The 13,120-nt window shown below is 48.8% G+C and overlaps 1 protein-coding gene across 4 annotated transcripts in view; it reads left to right on the top strand.

The window, feature by feature from the left end:
* The window catches only part of UBL7 (ubiquitin like 7), a 6,887-nt gene extending 118 nt beyond the window's left edge, over positions 1 to 6,769 (top strand). Inside the window, exons 1-12 of one of the 4 annotated variants that reach the window (XM_062583656.1) lie at positions 69 to 312; positions 390 to 633; positions 1,820 to 1,939; positions 2,612 to 2,694; positions 2,816 to 2,900; positions 3,614 to 3,671; positions 4,269 to 4,402; positions 4,874 to 4,923; positions 5,268 to 5,435; positions 5,668 to 5,790; positions 6,178 to 6,337; positions 6,461 to 6,769. In XM_062583656.1, the coding sequence (XP_062439640.1) occupies positions 450 to 633; positions 1,820 to 1,939; positions 2,612 to 2,694; positions 2,816 to 2,900; positions 3,614 to 3,671; positions 4,269 to 4,402; positions 4,874 to 4,923; positions 5,268 to 5,435; positions 5,668 to 5,790; positions 6,178 to 6,315 (1,143 nt within the window). In that variant the 5' untranslated portion in view covers positions 69 to 312; positions 390 to 449 and the 3' untranslated portion in view covers positions 6,316 to 6,337; positions 6,461 to 6,769. Of the gene's footprint in view, positions 1 to 68; positions 313 to 389; positions 634 to 1,819; positions 1,940 to 2,611; positions 2,695 to 2,815; positions 2,901 to 3,613; positions 3,672 to 4,268; positions 4,403 to 4,873; positions 4,924 to 5,267; positions 5,436 to 5,667; positions 5,791 to 6,177 lie in introns of those variants that run through there. The other 3 variants (XM_062583653.1, XM_062583657.1, XM_062583654.1) reach the window with 3 other exon arrangements.
* Positions 6,770 to 13,120: the final 6,351 nt, after the last annotated feature.

The following is a 13,120-nucleotide window of genomic DNA, read 5'->3' on the forward strand; positions in this document are numbered from 1 at the left end:
CGGGGGGACGGGCCGCGGGCTGCGCGGGGGGCGGCTCCGCCGTGCCCCGGAGCGCCGTGAGCCGCAGCGCTTGTGTGCGGGCCGCGGCGGGCCTGGCCGCGGCTGCGCCTGCCGGGAGCGCCGGGATCAGTCCTGGTCCCGTGCTCGCGGGGCCTCTCCCCGCTTTTCGGAGTGGCGCGGCTGGCGGAGGTGCCTTCTGCCTCACCGTAGCCTCGCGTGTGGTGGCGGCTTGACGCTCAAGCAGGGGACCGAGAAGTGTTGCTGCGCTTCGGTCAGGCCGCGCGTTGGTTCCCCGTGTGCTCCCTGGCAGCGGTGAGAGCAGTGAGTTTAAATGGTGTCTGGCTGTCTGGAAGAGCGTCTCGCTTTGATTTGTTCTCTTCCTTTTCCAGAGCTTCACAGATCTGAAGTTGGCTTTCTGAGTCTCGGTTCCGCTAAGCGACAAAGCTGAAATGTCCCTGTCAGAGTGGCACATTGCGGTGAAGCTGGCAGACCAGCCGCTGGCTCCCAAATCCATCTTGCGTCTCCCAGAGACAGAGCTTGGGGAGTGCCCGCTTGGTGGATGCAGCATCTCCTACCTGAAGCAGCTGATCACTGGGAAATTACAAGAGTCTGTCCCAGACCCTGAACTTATTGGTAGGTACCTGCGTGACCCATGTCAAAGGCCTGTCACAGGGGCCATGTTTAAGTTAATGATGTGATGCTGTAACTAACTGTTTTTATTTCTGACTTTAAGCAGCCTGTTAGTACTGATGTTAATGTTAGTACTGTTATATGATTCATCTGTGTTTTTCCCACTATAAAGTAATGTCATACTGCAGAAGCTTGGATCTAGTGTCAGTAGAATTTTAGATAGTTTCTTTAACTTTTGAACTTGTCTGTCTCCTCTTCCCCCAAGTCCTCACCTCTTCTGGTTGTGCTGGAGGCAGACAGGAGGCCCCTCTGCCTGGGTGACTCCATTCTGTACCGCAGGCTTTACTCAAAGCCCATGGGCATAAGGGGGTGCCTTCCTTGTCCACTCTCCACAGATCACCGCTAACCCCTTGTGTGCAGGAGCTCTGGCTCCTGCCGTTTTGGTGTGAAGAAGAAGAGTTCCCCTGGTTGGTGGGAGAGGGCCTGCCTTGCCGTGTCATCTCCTGAATGTGACTGGGACCTAGACGCGTCATGCTGTTCCTGGCAGCGGTGATGTTGGGCTGATGGGGAGACTTGGCACAACTGGAGAGCACAGCATGGGGCTCGGAGCTGGTTCTGGAGACTCTGCCATGCTGCTGCAGTCATAGTAGCTTGTGACATAGCGTATGTTCCAGCACTGGCTTGGAATCACAGCGCTCCTGCAGTGTCAGTGTGCTGCTTCTCGCTACGGGGAAGCTTTGGGAAGTTCTTCTCATAGCAGTTGAAAGCGCTTCTATATGTAGCCAGTAAAGTCCTAGTCAAAAAGTATTCTGTAAGTGCTTTTGCTAGTTGTTGGAGTTGTTAGGAATTAACTCACCATCATTTTCCAGGTTCGTCAGTAGGAAACTGTTTGGCAGGGCTTGCTAATGCAAACCTGTCCTTATTATGAGGTCTCTTTGCATGTGATGCAAAGCAGAACTCTGAGAGAGCAAATCCTCTAAAAGATGGGGCTCTGCAGGAGCTGGCGAGGTTGTCACCTTCTGCACAGTTCAGATCTGTGACCTCCCTGTGCTCCAGTGTGCAAGGCCTGGTGCTGCTGAGCCAGCTGTAGTGGCTACATGTGCGGAGCAGTGACCCCCAGGCAGCTCGCAGTTCTTAAAGGCCACAGGACCTTTCTGGGCGTGCTGTAAATGTTTGTTGTCTCTCATAGATCTGATCTACTGTGGCCGTAAGCTGAGGGATGATCAAACACTTGATTTTTATGGCATCCAGTCTGGCTCCACTGTTCACGTCTTGCGCAAGTCCTGGCCTGAGCCTGATCAGAAACCAGGTGAGGCGGAGTCAGTGTGGGGTGACCCTTAGATCTCCTCGGGGTGTGTTTAGTGTGGGAACAGCTACTCTTGTGGTCCGTTTCTGGGAGGCAAGTGTGGGATCTGGATGAGGCCCCTGCAAAGATCTGTACTCTTGTACTGGAACTCACCGTTTCTAACAGCACCCAATGGACATAATGTTTACTTGCTGATGGAAGAGTTAAGGAAGGAGCCACGTGACGTGGGGAGCAAATTTCTCCTCCTTAATTGAACTGTGACCAATTTTAGGGTGTTGCCAGTGAATCACAAGCAAAGTGACTGGTTACTCCAGCTCCGGGGGTGTGTAGGCTTGTGTGTGCTCCTAGTCTGCCAAACTGTAGAATTAAATGGATTAGTTTAAAGTTCTTATTTCAACACCTTTTCTTTTGTATGCGTGGGAGAGTATACGTATATATTTTTGTATGTCTGGAAGGTGGGAGTGTGTTCACCAGCTTTGGGCATTTACTTGATAAGCTGTGGGAACTGTAGTGAGACGCAGCCGTTTTTCTGTACACTTCCTCCCTGGATGAAGTGAATCTGTGGAATTAAAGAATCACCATTGCTGCTGCAGCATAGAAGCCCCAAAGGCTGCTTAAATGGCTAATAAAGCTGACTGAGAAGGAGAGCGATGTTTTGTTCTGTTTTTCCCTCAGAGCCTGTGGATAAGGTGGCAGCAGTGCGGGAATTCCGAGTCCTTCACACTGCCCTGCATAGCAGTCCTGCCTACAGAGATGCAGTGAGTGGGGCTTCTTACTTCACCTTCTTGGTGTCTTCTGTTCTTCCCCTGTCTGCAAAGAGGGAATCCCTGAATAGATCCTTTTTGCAATGCTGCTGATCCATTCTGATTTCTCTGGCAGGTCTTCAAAATGCTAGGGAACAAGGAATCACTGGATCAGATCATTGTAGCTACTCCCGGCCTCAGCAGTGATCCTGTTGCTTTGGGTAAGTTTAAATGTGATGCAGAGGATCTGAAGAAAGCTAAAGAAAGATGGTCAGTGTTTCTGTCATGGTATGGAGAAGGGAGAGAGCACTTTTCTCTGGAGAAAGTGCCTTTTCTCTTTCTTCGTGGAGCACAAGAGTGCCTGAGCGCCTGTCCAGGCAGGAGTAGGTTATGCTCTGCTGATGTGTAGTAATGTTCGGGGGCAGACATTAGCTTCAAGAGGAGTAGGGAACATTGATGGAGGGAGAGCAGTGAGGAATGGGTGCTCTTTCATTCTGCAGCGTTTCAGAAATGTTCACTAAATCTCAGCCTTGCTCGTGTTGGCCCAGTGAGTTGTTAGCCTTTTTGCGCGTCGCCGTGAGAGAGGTGCAATGTGGGATGCAGTTGCAACCTCTCACAGTGAGCAGCCCTTTGGGGTGAGCTGGATAACAGATGTGCTTGTGTCCTTAAGGAAGAACTGTTTGTTGTGCCTGAGTGCAGCCTGTGGGATCTGCTGGGAAAGCCCTGCCGCTTGGGTGTGTGGTTGTGATGTAGAGTCTCTCCAGGGAGAAGTGGAAGATTTTGGAGAGAGCAATAATAGAGTATGGTCTCTGCTAATGACTCTGTTCCTGAAAGACATTTTTTTTTGATGTTGTTTTTCCCAATGGATCTTGTTTGACTGGCTTCTGTGTCTCTTGTGTCCTGTTTCTTACTTGTGTTTCCTGGTCCTTCCCAGGAGTGCTGCAGGACAAGGATCTCTTTTCCGTGTTTGCAGACCCTAACATGCTGGACACGTAAGTTCTTGTTAGCTGGCACAGTGGCTAAACAAAGCCTGTGTTTCACTGTTGCATAAGCCGCTTTCCTTTGGGAAAAGAGTTTTGCTCCCGCCTGCCAGTACAGATACCCCAAGCCAGAGATTCAAAGTAGGACCCTTCCTCCTCAGCAACAGAAAAGAGGGAGCTGAGGCTTTGCCTAGGGCTTTGATATGCATCTATTGGATAAACCAAAGGGTATTTTGTGAGACAGGGCCATTCTTACACTGAGATCAGGGATTCAAATCCATATAAGGTTGCTCACAGCAGAAAGTTGCTCCATTGAGAGCGTACAGGAGATGTGTAAAATAGGAGAGTCAGCATGGGATCAAGAAGGAGCTGCAGCTTTCAGATCCAGGCTCTCACCAGTGCTAGTTCCACAGAGGGCTGTGAATAGGAATGGGTAGAATATGACCCTTCGTATGGGGCTTGCTTGGGAGGTTTTGTCACTGGACAGCCAAAGGCAGCATCTGAGGTGATGTTGTATGGCCATCAGGAATGGTTCTGCCAGTATTGAGATACTGCTTTCCTAGCTTCTTCCCTGCATGTGTGATTCATTCTTCCGCTCCATCTCTCCAGGCTTATTCCTGCTCACCCTGCACTTGTGAATGCCATTGTCCTTGTTCTGCACTCGGTGGCCGGCAGCACCCCTCTCCCAGCCCCGGAGACGTCCTCCCGGAGCATGTCATCTGGCTCCTACCGCGATATGCCAGGTACGTTCAGCCTTCAGGCCTGCAGATGTGTAGTGAACCTGCATAGAGGATGTGCTGCAGGCTCTGCAGACAAGTTTGTACTGTACTGACACCTGATCATGCCCAGGCTGGAAGTGAAAAAGAGTTTTGAGTTCCTGAGCTGGGAGTGTTCATTGTCATTTGATAGATTTTGCACTGAGTGTGAGATTCATCTGGTCCACTTCAGTCTCGGGGCCTTTCCCAACCAGGGATCTACTGTGGCTGGTGGTAGCAGGGTGCTTGGCTTCTGTCATGTGTGAATGATGGGCCTGAGCTGTCTTCTACCCACCTGCAGTATGTGGGCTTGCTGGTGCTGAGGCCTCTTAACCAGCACTCTAGCTGAGCCAGGCCCACTGGAGCAAGGACTGCTGGACTCCAGGGGATCCTCGTTTGATAATTAACTTTTGCCAGCACCTAGTTTTCTGCATCTGTTTATTTTCCTTTCTGTTGCAGGTGGCTTTCTCTTTGAAGGTCTCTCAGATGAAGAAGATGACTTTCACCAGGTAATTGGGCAGGTCTGGGGCAGAGTGGCTGTTTGGGACTTGCAATGTGGGTTCAACTCATGGCCTTTAAAAGAGGAAGACGGAAAGCCACTGGATGGATTCTTGAACGTCATGAGCCTGTCTGGCTCCAAACGATGTTGCGACCGTATCAATGATTGTGAGATACCTGGATACTCTTCATATTGGGAGTTGCTTGAGTGCTGAGGTAGGAGCACAAGGGGAGAAAGCAGAAGTAGCACTTGTCCTCAGAGTAAATGTCATCTTAGTCAAATTCAAGCGGAGAGAGAATATTCTACTTGGACACAGACACCAAAATCAGCTTTTTGTTTTTCCCCTCCATGCAGAGCACAAGATCGACACCATCCAGCAGTGCTTCTGGTTCCCGCCCAGCTTCCCTTGGCTACTCTGGGGCTGCTGGACCCCGGCCGATCACCCAGAGTGAGCTGGCGACTGCCCTGGCGCTGGCCAGCACCCCAGAGAGCAGCTCTCACACACCTACTCCTGGCACTCAGGTACAATGGTAGCACAGCAGCTGGGATTATCCTCCTGGGTCATAAAACCAGCTGCTGGGTGAGTGCCAGCCCTGCTCAGGTCTGGGGGGCCTGGCTGTATTGTTCTGGGGTTGAAGCCTCCCGGAACCTGTATGGAGTAGAAATGGAGATGTAGCAGGTCCTGCCATGTGCTAGTTCTGATTCTTGTGATGACAATGCTCTCCTGATCCTCGTGCAACTTATTTCTTCTCAGGGTCACTCATCGGGGACCTCCCCAATGTCATCTAGTGTCCAGTCAGGAACACCCATCACCAATGACCTCTTCAGCCAGGCCTTACAGCATGCCCTGCAGGCCTCCGGGCAGCCCAACCTGCAGGTCAGTGTCTCAGCCTCTTCCCTGGGAGCCTTTGAAAGTCATGTATTGCACTGGGTGTTGCAGTGTTGAGGTGGGTCTTCCATCTACCTTCTGTGGCAGGATGTTAAGCTGAAAGGTGCATCACCAGAGAACAGCTTTCTGCAGGGGGATGATAGAGAGCACTGTGAAGTACTGGGTGGGTGTGGAGCAGGTGGGCTGGTGGGTCTGGGAAGCTTTCAGCAAGACTTAGAGCTTTCAGGAGCTGCATGATGTGCATTTAGCAATGCCACTGTGAACTACAGAGAGATGTGGCAGAGTTTGGTGTAGTAGCATAGACTGTGGAGAAGGCTGTTTGTTACTGCTTGGGTCTTACACCTACCCTTAGCTTCTTTTGTCTCCTGTCTGTAGAGCCAGTGGCAACCACAGCTTCAGCAGCTGCGAGACATGGGCATACACGATGATGAGCTAAGCCTCCGGGCCCTGCAGGCCACTGGAGGGGACATCCAGGCTGCTCTGGAGCTCATCTTTGCTGGTGGGGCTCCCTAGCTTTGGGCGAGAGAGTAGACTGGTGCGTTGCACTGAGGCAGCTGTGATTCTTCTTGGTCTGAGACTCAGCCCTGAAACACTTTTCTGCACTGGGGTTTTGCTCTTGGGCACTGAGAGGTTGGGGTGGCTGCTCCTTTCCTTACAGGTGCTGTGTGCTCCTGTTTGAGAACACTGACCATGCTAAGGGGCAGTTCCTCCAGCTCCAGTTACCTCTCTCCAACTTCCCTGTCCCCCACTGGCCACCAGAGATGAGACCTTGGGGCTTTGCACAACACAAAGATTGGTGGCCCTTGTGCTCCAGGAGATGTGGCATCTACATTTCTGCAATCTTAAATGTTTCAACACATTCTCCTGCTCACTGTTTTGTTCCTGCCTGCCTGACATGCTTCAGGCTATTCTGTTTTGCTGTTGTGGTTCCTCTGTTTGACTGTATTAAATGGACTGTCTTCACTTACCTGGTGTTTGGGTTGTCATCCATCCTGGTTTAGGCTCAGCAGATCCAAGAGGCAGTTTGCTCATTGCATCATGGAAACTCGAGGAAACGCTTTGCCTGTTGTAGGACTACCACTGTTTCAGCAGAGGGCACTCCTCTAACACAGCAAAGTACTAACTATTGACAGGTGCAAAGATGGTGTGTTGTGAGTGTAGCTGACCTGCACAGCCATGAGTTAGACCAATACAAAAGAACTACTTGTTTTATAGAGACCTATTCTCGAAGAAGGAGCCTCAAAGAAACACAGTGCCCGCTTCTCAGCAGAAACCTGTTTGTTCTCAGCTGGGTGTGGGGATACTGGTAGAGCCCTGTAAGTTGACAAGAACAAATTTACTGGTGCAGCTGTTCATGGTCACCGCAGGATGACAGTAAAAGCATGACAAACACAAGGCAGACTTGAGGCTGTTACCAAAAAGTGCAAGCAGGGGCTTGGTAGGAGGAATGCATCGTCTCTAGCACAAGTTAGACTGTTGGGCTGCAACCAGTGTTTTCCCACGTGTCCTCTCGTCCAGGTGGCACCTGAATTGCAAAGACAATGAAATGTGTTCGTAATTACAACCGATGGGATCTGTGAGAAGTCAGAACCACAGTTGGGCCTGGCTTTGCTCTGGTTGTACTGTCAAGATAAAGTCATGAAAATGAAAGATAATCATAGAATCATAGAATTTGTCTGATACATCACCATGAGTTACTAGGGAAGCTGAAAGCAGAACATGGTCTCCTGCTTTCAGACTACTGGTTCCCCCTGCTACTTCTTTTCAGAGCAGATCATTTCTTGATATGATCTCAGCTGTTGCACAGTAAATGCTGGATTGTTCTCTCCAGGACAGCCTATTGACGGGTAGGTGTTAATCCTGTCTAGAGGATTAAGACTCTCAGGAGGCATGTACTATGGTCTTTCCCCTGCTCACACCTCTTCCATATGTAATCTAGGAGATGCAATGTGATAGAACCAGATTTTCTGACATGATATGCCCTTCCTGGTTACTGTCTTCATTATCTGCTTTGGGAACCCAGTCCAGATAATGGCAATGATATTATGCAATATGAAAACTGATCAATTTGTTTCCATTCCTGGTGCCTTTTACCTTTCGCTTTCTGGGAAATGGTTTGTATGGCTTTGCATATCATCCCTGTGCATCCTCCCTTACTTTGCTCACTGCGGACATGAGCTGTGGTGTCAATCCTCAATCCTCTCTGGCTGACGAGGGATAAGCTGTATGACAGATGCCACTGCCCAAACCTGGCTGCAGTAATGCTGGAGCTGGAAGTCTCAAAGCATTTGCAGGCCTGCCCAACTAGCTCAGTGTTAGCAGGACTTGCTTTGGGACTCCAGCTGACACATCTGGTGTGCCATGTCAGATCATAGCCTAGATTGGGGCCAGCTTGGGGTTATTGGTGTCCGTAAACAGATTTCCTTTTCTCTCCTCCCTCGTCTTCATGATTTGATTATCTCATCCACCTATGTTTTCTATTAAGCAGGTTGTTCCATTTTATTGACTATTTTCACGTCTCCCTTTGGTGCTCGATAATTGAGAAGTGACTAGATGTTTTACGTGGGAAGAACATATTTTGATTTCTGCTTTCACAAGCCATGGGGTACTTGGCTTGGAGTACCCCGTCAGACACATTCTGTTTCTGAGCTGGCTATAACAGAGAAGAACTTGGCACCGACTTTGTTCATAACATGATTGCACGCGCTTCACTTCCCTCAACTCGTGTCTTTGGTTGCCTAAAATAGAAGTGTTCAACAATCAGTCAAATTTAGAGATGCCAGAGGAGAAGAAAAGCCTCACCTGGCCCCTGCGAGGCTGGTGATGGAGGAGGAAGAGGAAGGAAAACTTTGATGCAAGAGGCCTTTGAAGGGGAGTAGAAGCTCAGAGCACCTCAGAACTGACTGCAGCTGTCAGGTGTGAGCTGTCTTCCTGGCTACTGTAGTTGCCAAGTGCCTCCTGCCTCCCAGCTTTGAGATCAAAGTGATGCTGGCAGCCACTTCTATGTGCAGAAAAAGCTCCTCTAGCACAGCCTCTGCTGAGGGGGAGAAACAGGCCAGGGCTGAGGTTGCAGGAGGCAGGCACTTGTTTTGGGGGAGTCTCTTTGCCTGGTATTAGCCACCTAAATGTGGCTAATGGGGACGTGTAATGCGATGTCTTGTCCGAGCTGGTGCTGGCTCCTGCAGTTGCTGGTGGAGCCTGTGTCCTAAGGTAGGTATCAAGCAGAACCTTGCTGATGTGCATTGCTTGTTGAGAAAGCAGCTTAGTCCAGGCAGCAACGTGTCAAGGGCTGAAGCACAATAGATTCTGCTCTTTCAGAGCAAATTGTGATGAGTTGTCTCCCACCTGCCTGGCCTTTGTGGTCCCTCTTTTGTTTCACTGCCCAGCTACCTTCCTCTCCTCTTGCCCCAGCGTTACTTGCCACTTCTGTGCTTGGGTTAGAGGTGCATCAGTGTCTCGGCTTGTCTGTATCCTGCTTGTGTGCCTGCCCTCCCGCTTTCCAGTGTGCTCTGTTTCCCAGCCAAGCATCTGTGCCTCGCGGGTGATGCTCTTGGGAGCAGGCTGGAAGGTGTTTGTTGAAAGCCTTTGGCTGACTGGAGGCAGGAAGGTCAAACCACGGTTCCCCAATGTAAGCAGCTTTCATCGTGGACTTTCCATTCCTGACTTCAAAGAGAAACTTCTTAAAGGGAAGTGGTAACAGTACGTAGTTTCAGTAGCTCTTTTGTGCTGCTATGTTTTGTTAATACGAGTGTTGTTACTTACCCTGGTGTTTGACCGTCAATGCTGAAGCGTCGTGGACTCTGCAGGGGCTGACACTTTGCCTGGAATCAAGGCTTGTCCCCTTCTTTTGTACTTCGGCCACCTTGATGGCTTTTTCACTGTTTCCCCCTCATCTTTGTTTTGGTTAAGACAGTCCTGAGTTGTCAGTCTCTGTGATGAGCAAAGCTGTGTTGTGGGAGGGTGATTTTCCAGTAAGAGGGTAAAATGGAGAGTTCCCCAGGCTTCATGTTCATGACAGCTTTTGCTGTGTCCTAAACAGTGTGAGCTGCCTGCCTGCCCACTTCCGTCGTCTTCCACTTTCACAGTGATGCTGGAGCCTTCCTATGTGTGAAGTGAATACAACCAGCCAGCTGTATCCCGGGAACAGGCGTCAAAGTTTGAGGTAGTAAATGTCTCTGTGCAGACACAGCCTCCTTGGTTTTAGTAGTTTGTTGTGTAAGATTTTAAACTCTGAAGTTTCAAGCTCTTCAGCCTTGATTTTTGGTTTCAAATGACTAGTGTTAGAGAGAGTTCCCTTCATCCTCCCACACACTTCCAGTATTTCAGAATGCTTCTTCCTTGCTTCCCCCTGCCAAACTGAAGGACTCCTGCTTACAAGGCAGAGGCAGGGCCAAATCCCTGTTTGGGCAGGCCAAGCAGCTGATGCTGATATTTATCTATGAAGGACTTTGCAGGATCCCATCCTCCCCAAATGCTCCCAGACCTCTTCCATGTCCATGGGGCATAGTATATTTTTAGATTCGGGTTTGTTACTTATCACTTAGTCTCCTTACTTGCCCCTGCCAGGTTGAGTCTTTCTTGTGTGCCAAGCTAGACGCCTGAGAGCTGTTAGAATATCCCTACTCGTCGTGGGTGTCTGTGTTGAGCTGAGGAAACATGACTCTTCCCCCGCCCCCCGCACCAGAGTGGTGTGGGGATATGCACGCCTCAACCTGCCAGCTCCATTTTGCTATTAGCTCAGACTATCAGTCAGGGTGATTCGTTCAGAAGCTGTTGAGCTATGGCCCAGGCTGTAGCTGTTCAGTCTGCCACAGGCTCTGCTAGGGAGGGACTAACCTTTCATGGCCAGAAAGGAAACATCTATGTTGTGAACAGCAGCAGGGAACTTGTCTGGTAGAGCTCTTGCCCATCAGCTGTTCTTCCTTTGCAAAGGGTAAGATGGTTTCCTAGCTGGTTTCAGCTTCGTCCTGGTGGGGAATGCCAAACTGCCAGGAAATAGTTCATCATTTTTAGTTTTTCTCCCTAAGTTAGGTTTGTGCTGGTTCAGTGAGCTGAACTGTTTCGCTGTGAGGGGTCAGGCCAGTGCCAGAACAAAAGAGAAGCGGGAGAACAAGACCTTGCAGCTGCCATGAGCTGGGGGATTTCACTGGCAATACTGAAGTCTTGGTCTTATGCTCTCTTGCCTGAGAAAAGCTCTCAGGCAAGCTTTTCAGGAAGGAGGAAAGAGAGGTTTTTACTGATGTTGGAAATATTTGTCCAGGAATAAGATGAGAATCCAAAGATCAGGGCAAGTCATATAGCACAGCTGTCCCAGCAGCATGTACCTTGTAAATGCATGGGACTTGGTCCCTTTCCTAATGTGGATGAATGAACATTTTTCTTAAAGAATGGAGAAAGGGGGACCTCTGTGGCTTTAATTATCAAAGCATCCTTTAAGGAACTGTGCTTCTTATGCCTCAACTTCATGTGATGATAACTGGGAACTCCATAGTAAAAACAGTGCAGTTTCTGGGCAGCTGACTGTTTTAATTTAATGATAGCAGACATGAACTGAAAATGTCATGCTGTAAAAGTATATTTATTTCCTAATTATAATATTTTCTTCTACACTTATAACATTCTAACATTTATAAATTGTGGTGTTTTGTAAATAGCCCTCTGATTTATAATAGTATATTTAGCTCTAGTCCTGCTAACTTTACAAGGATATGTGGTGAGTTTAAGACTATGGTTTAAAAAAAGTATAGCAGGAAGAAGGATAACACTCTCTTGATGCATCTTTTGAAGTCAAGCCAGTGCCTGAGCTGTCTTTAAAGATGAAGCTTACTGGCTCTAGTCCTCCTGAATTGAGTCTGGAAACTTGAAAGAAAAAAATAAAACCTACCAGTCACTGTTGAGGTGAGACTTAAGATTTTGGGGAAAGTTTGTGACCACACAGCAGCCTCTCTAACTAACCTCTGAATGTTCCAGGCTGCCAGCATAGATGGCAGAGGGGTTGTCCACTGATCTGTCTACATCTGAGATTTTTTCCTTACCACTGAAATAAATACCTCATTGATTTAAGAGCATGACCCTTTCAGTTTGGCAGGATGCATTAGCTCAGATGTTAAGATTTGAGCATGAATCAGGAGAGCTATAGGATTCCATACCAGGACTGATAAAGACATAAAATGAGTTACACAGAGTCGAAACAAAGTCCTCTGTTCTCCTGCAGTGGCCAGTAAACAGATACTGCAGAAAAAGTATAACCGTAAGAGTACAGAAAAATTCATCTCTAAAACTTTCCAGCATCTAGTGGCCTGAGGTTAAAGGACTTTTGGAGCCAGAAATGGGGCCTTAGTAGTTAACAGACCCCATTGGCATTTTTACTTTGAACACAGGCAAACTTACAGTCTCCTTGCCACCCTACAGCAAGGAATCCCACAGTTTAGCCATGGGTTTTGTGAATATTTAAAATCTATCACTCAAGACAGTATTCAGCAGCTGGAAGGAGAAAGAAAGGTGCAGTCATGGGACTGTGACACAGGTGAATTTTTGGATAGCAAGACCTCAAAAGGGTTGTTGGTGTGTGTGTGTTGCCCTGTGGCAGTGGGTATGCCCAGGCTCTGAGGTTTGTGTGTGTGTGTGTGTGTGTGTGTGTGTGTGTGGTTTTTTTTTTTCCCTGGGTGCCTGGAAACAGCCTGGGATTGCTGTGACCACAGAAGTGGCAACAGGTAATACAGATTGCTGGGAGAGTTGGGCAGTCAGGAAGAAAATTTTCATTTAATCTCCTTTAAAAGAGAGCATGTTGCCAGTGACAGCCAAGCTCTGTAATCCCCTAGTAATGCTCAGCATGCTGTCTTGGCATCCCGCAGGGCAGACTCCAAACTGTTTACCTCCTTTTTAATTGGGTTGTTTGTGTAAAGCCCAATTCTGTGGAAGAGAAGTGGGGCTGACAGTCTCGACTGTGGAGGATTCTTTCCTGAGGTGTAGCTCCCTCTGATTAAATGCTTCAATCCCAAAGGATCCTAAGTTATGCATAATTTAATCATCTCGTGGATCCTGCCAGCTGGTGTCTGCCCAGGCAATTTTCATGCCAGTTTATTCTTCCTCCATTTCAGTTATTCTTCTTTTTTCCTTCCCTCCCTTCCTCCCGTTCCAAAAGCCTGTAATCTAGTGGCTTATGGCTTCCTGCAATTGCTTTCCCGAATGAGCTATGTGTGAGCTATCTAGACACATAATAACCAGGAAGCAGATAATAGGTGCAACTCCTATATAAGGAAGGGCAGCTCTTCCCTGCACAGGCCAGTGTCCCATCCAAGAATTTTGACCGGTCGTA

Source organism: Rhea pennata, chromosome 10 (assembly GCF_028389875.1).
Source record: "Rhea pennata isolate bPtePen1 chromosome 10, bPtePen1.pri, whole genome shotgun sequence".
Classification (NCBI taxonomy): domain Eukaryota; kingdom Metazoa; phylum Chordata; class Aves; order Rheiformes; family Rheidae; genus Rhea; species Rhea pennata.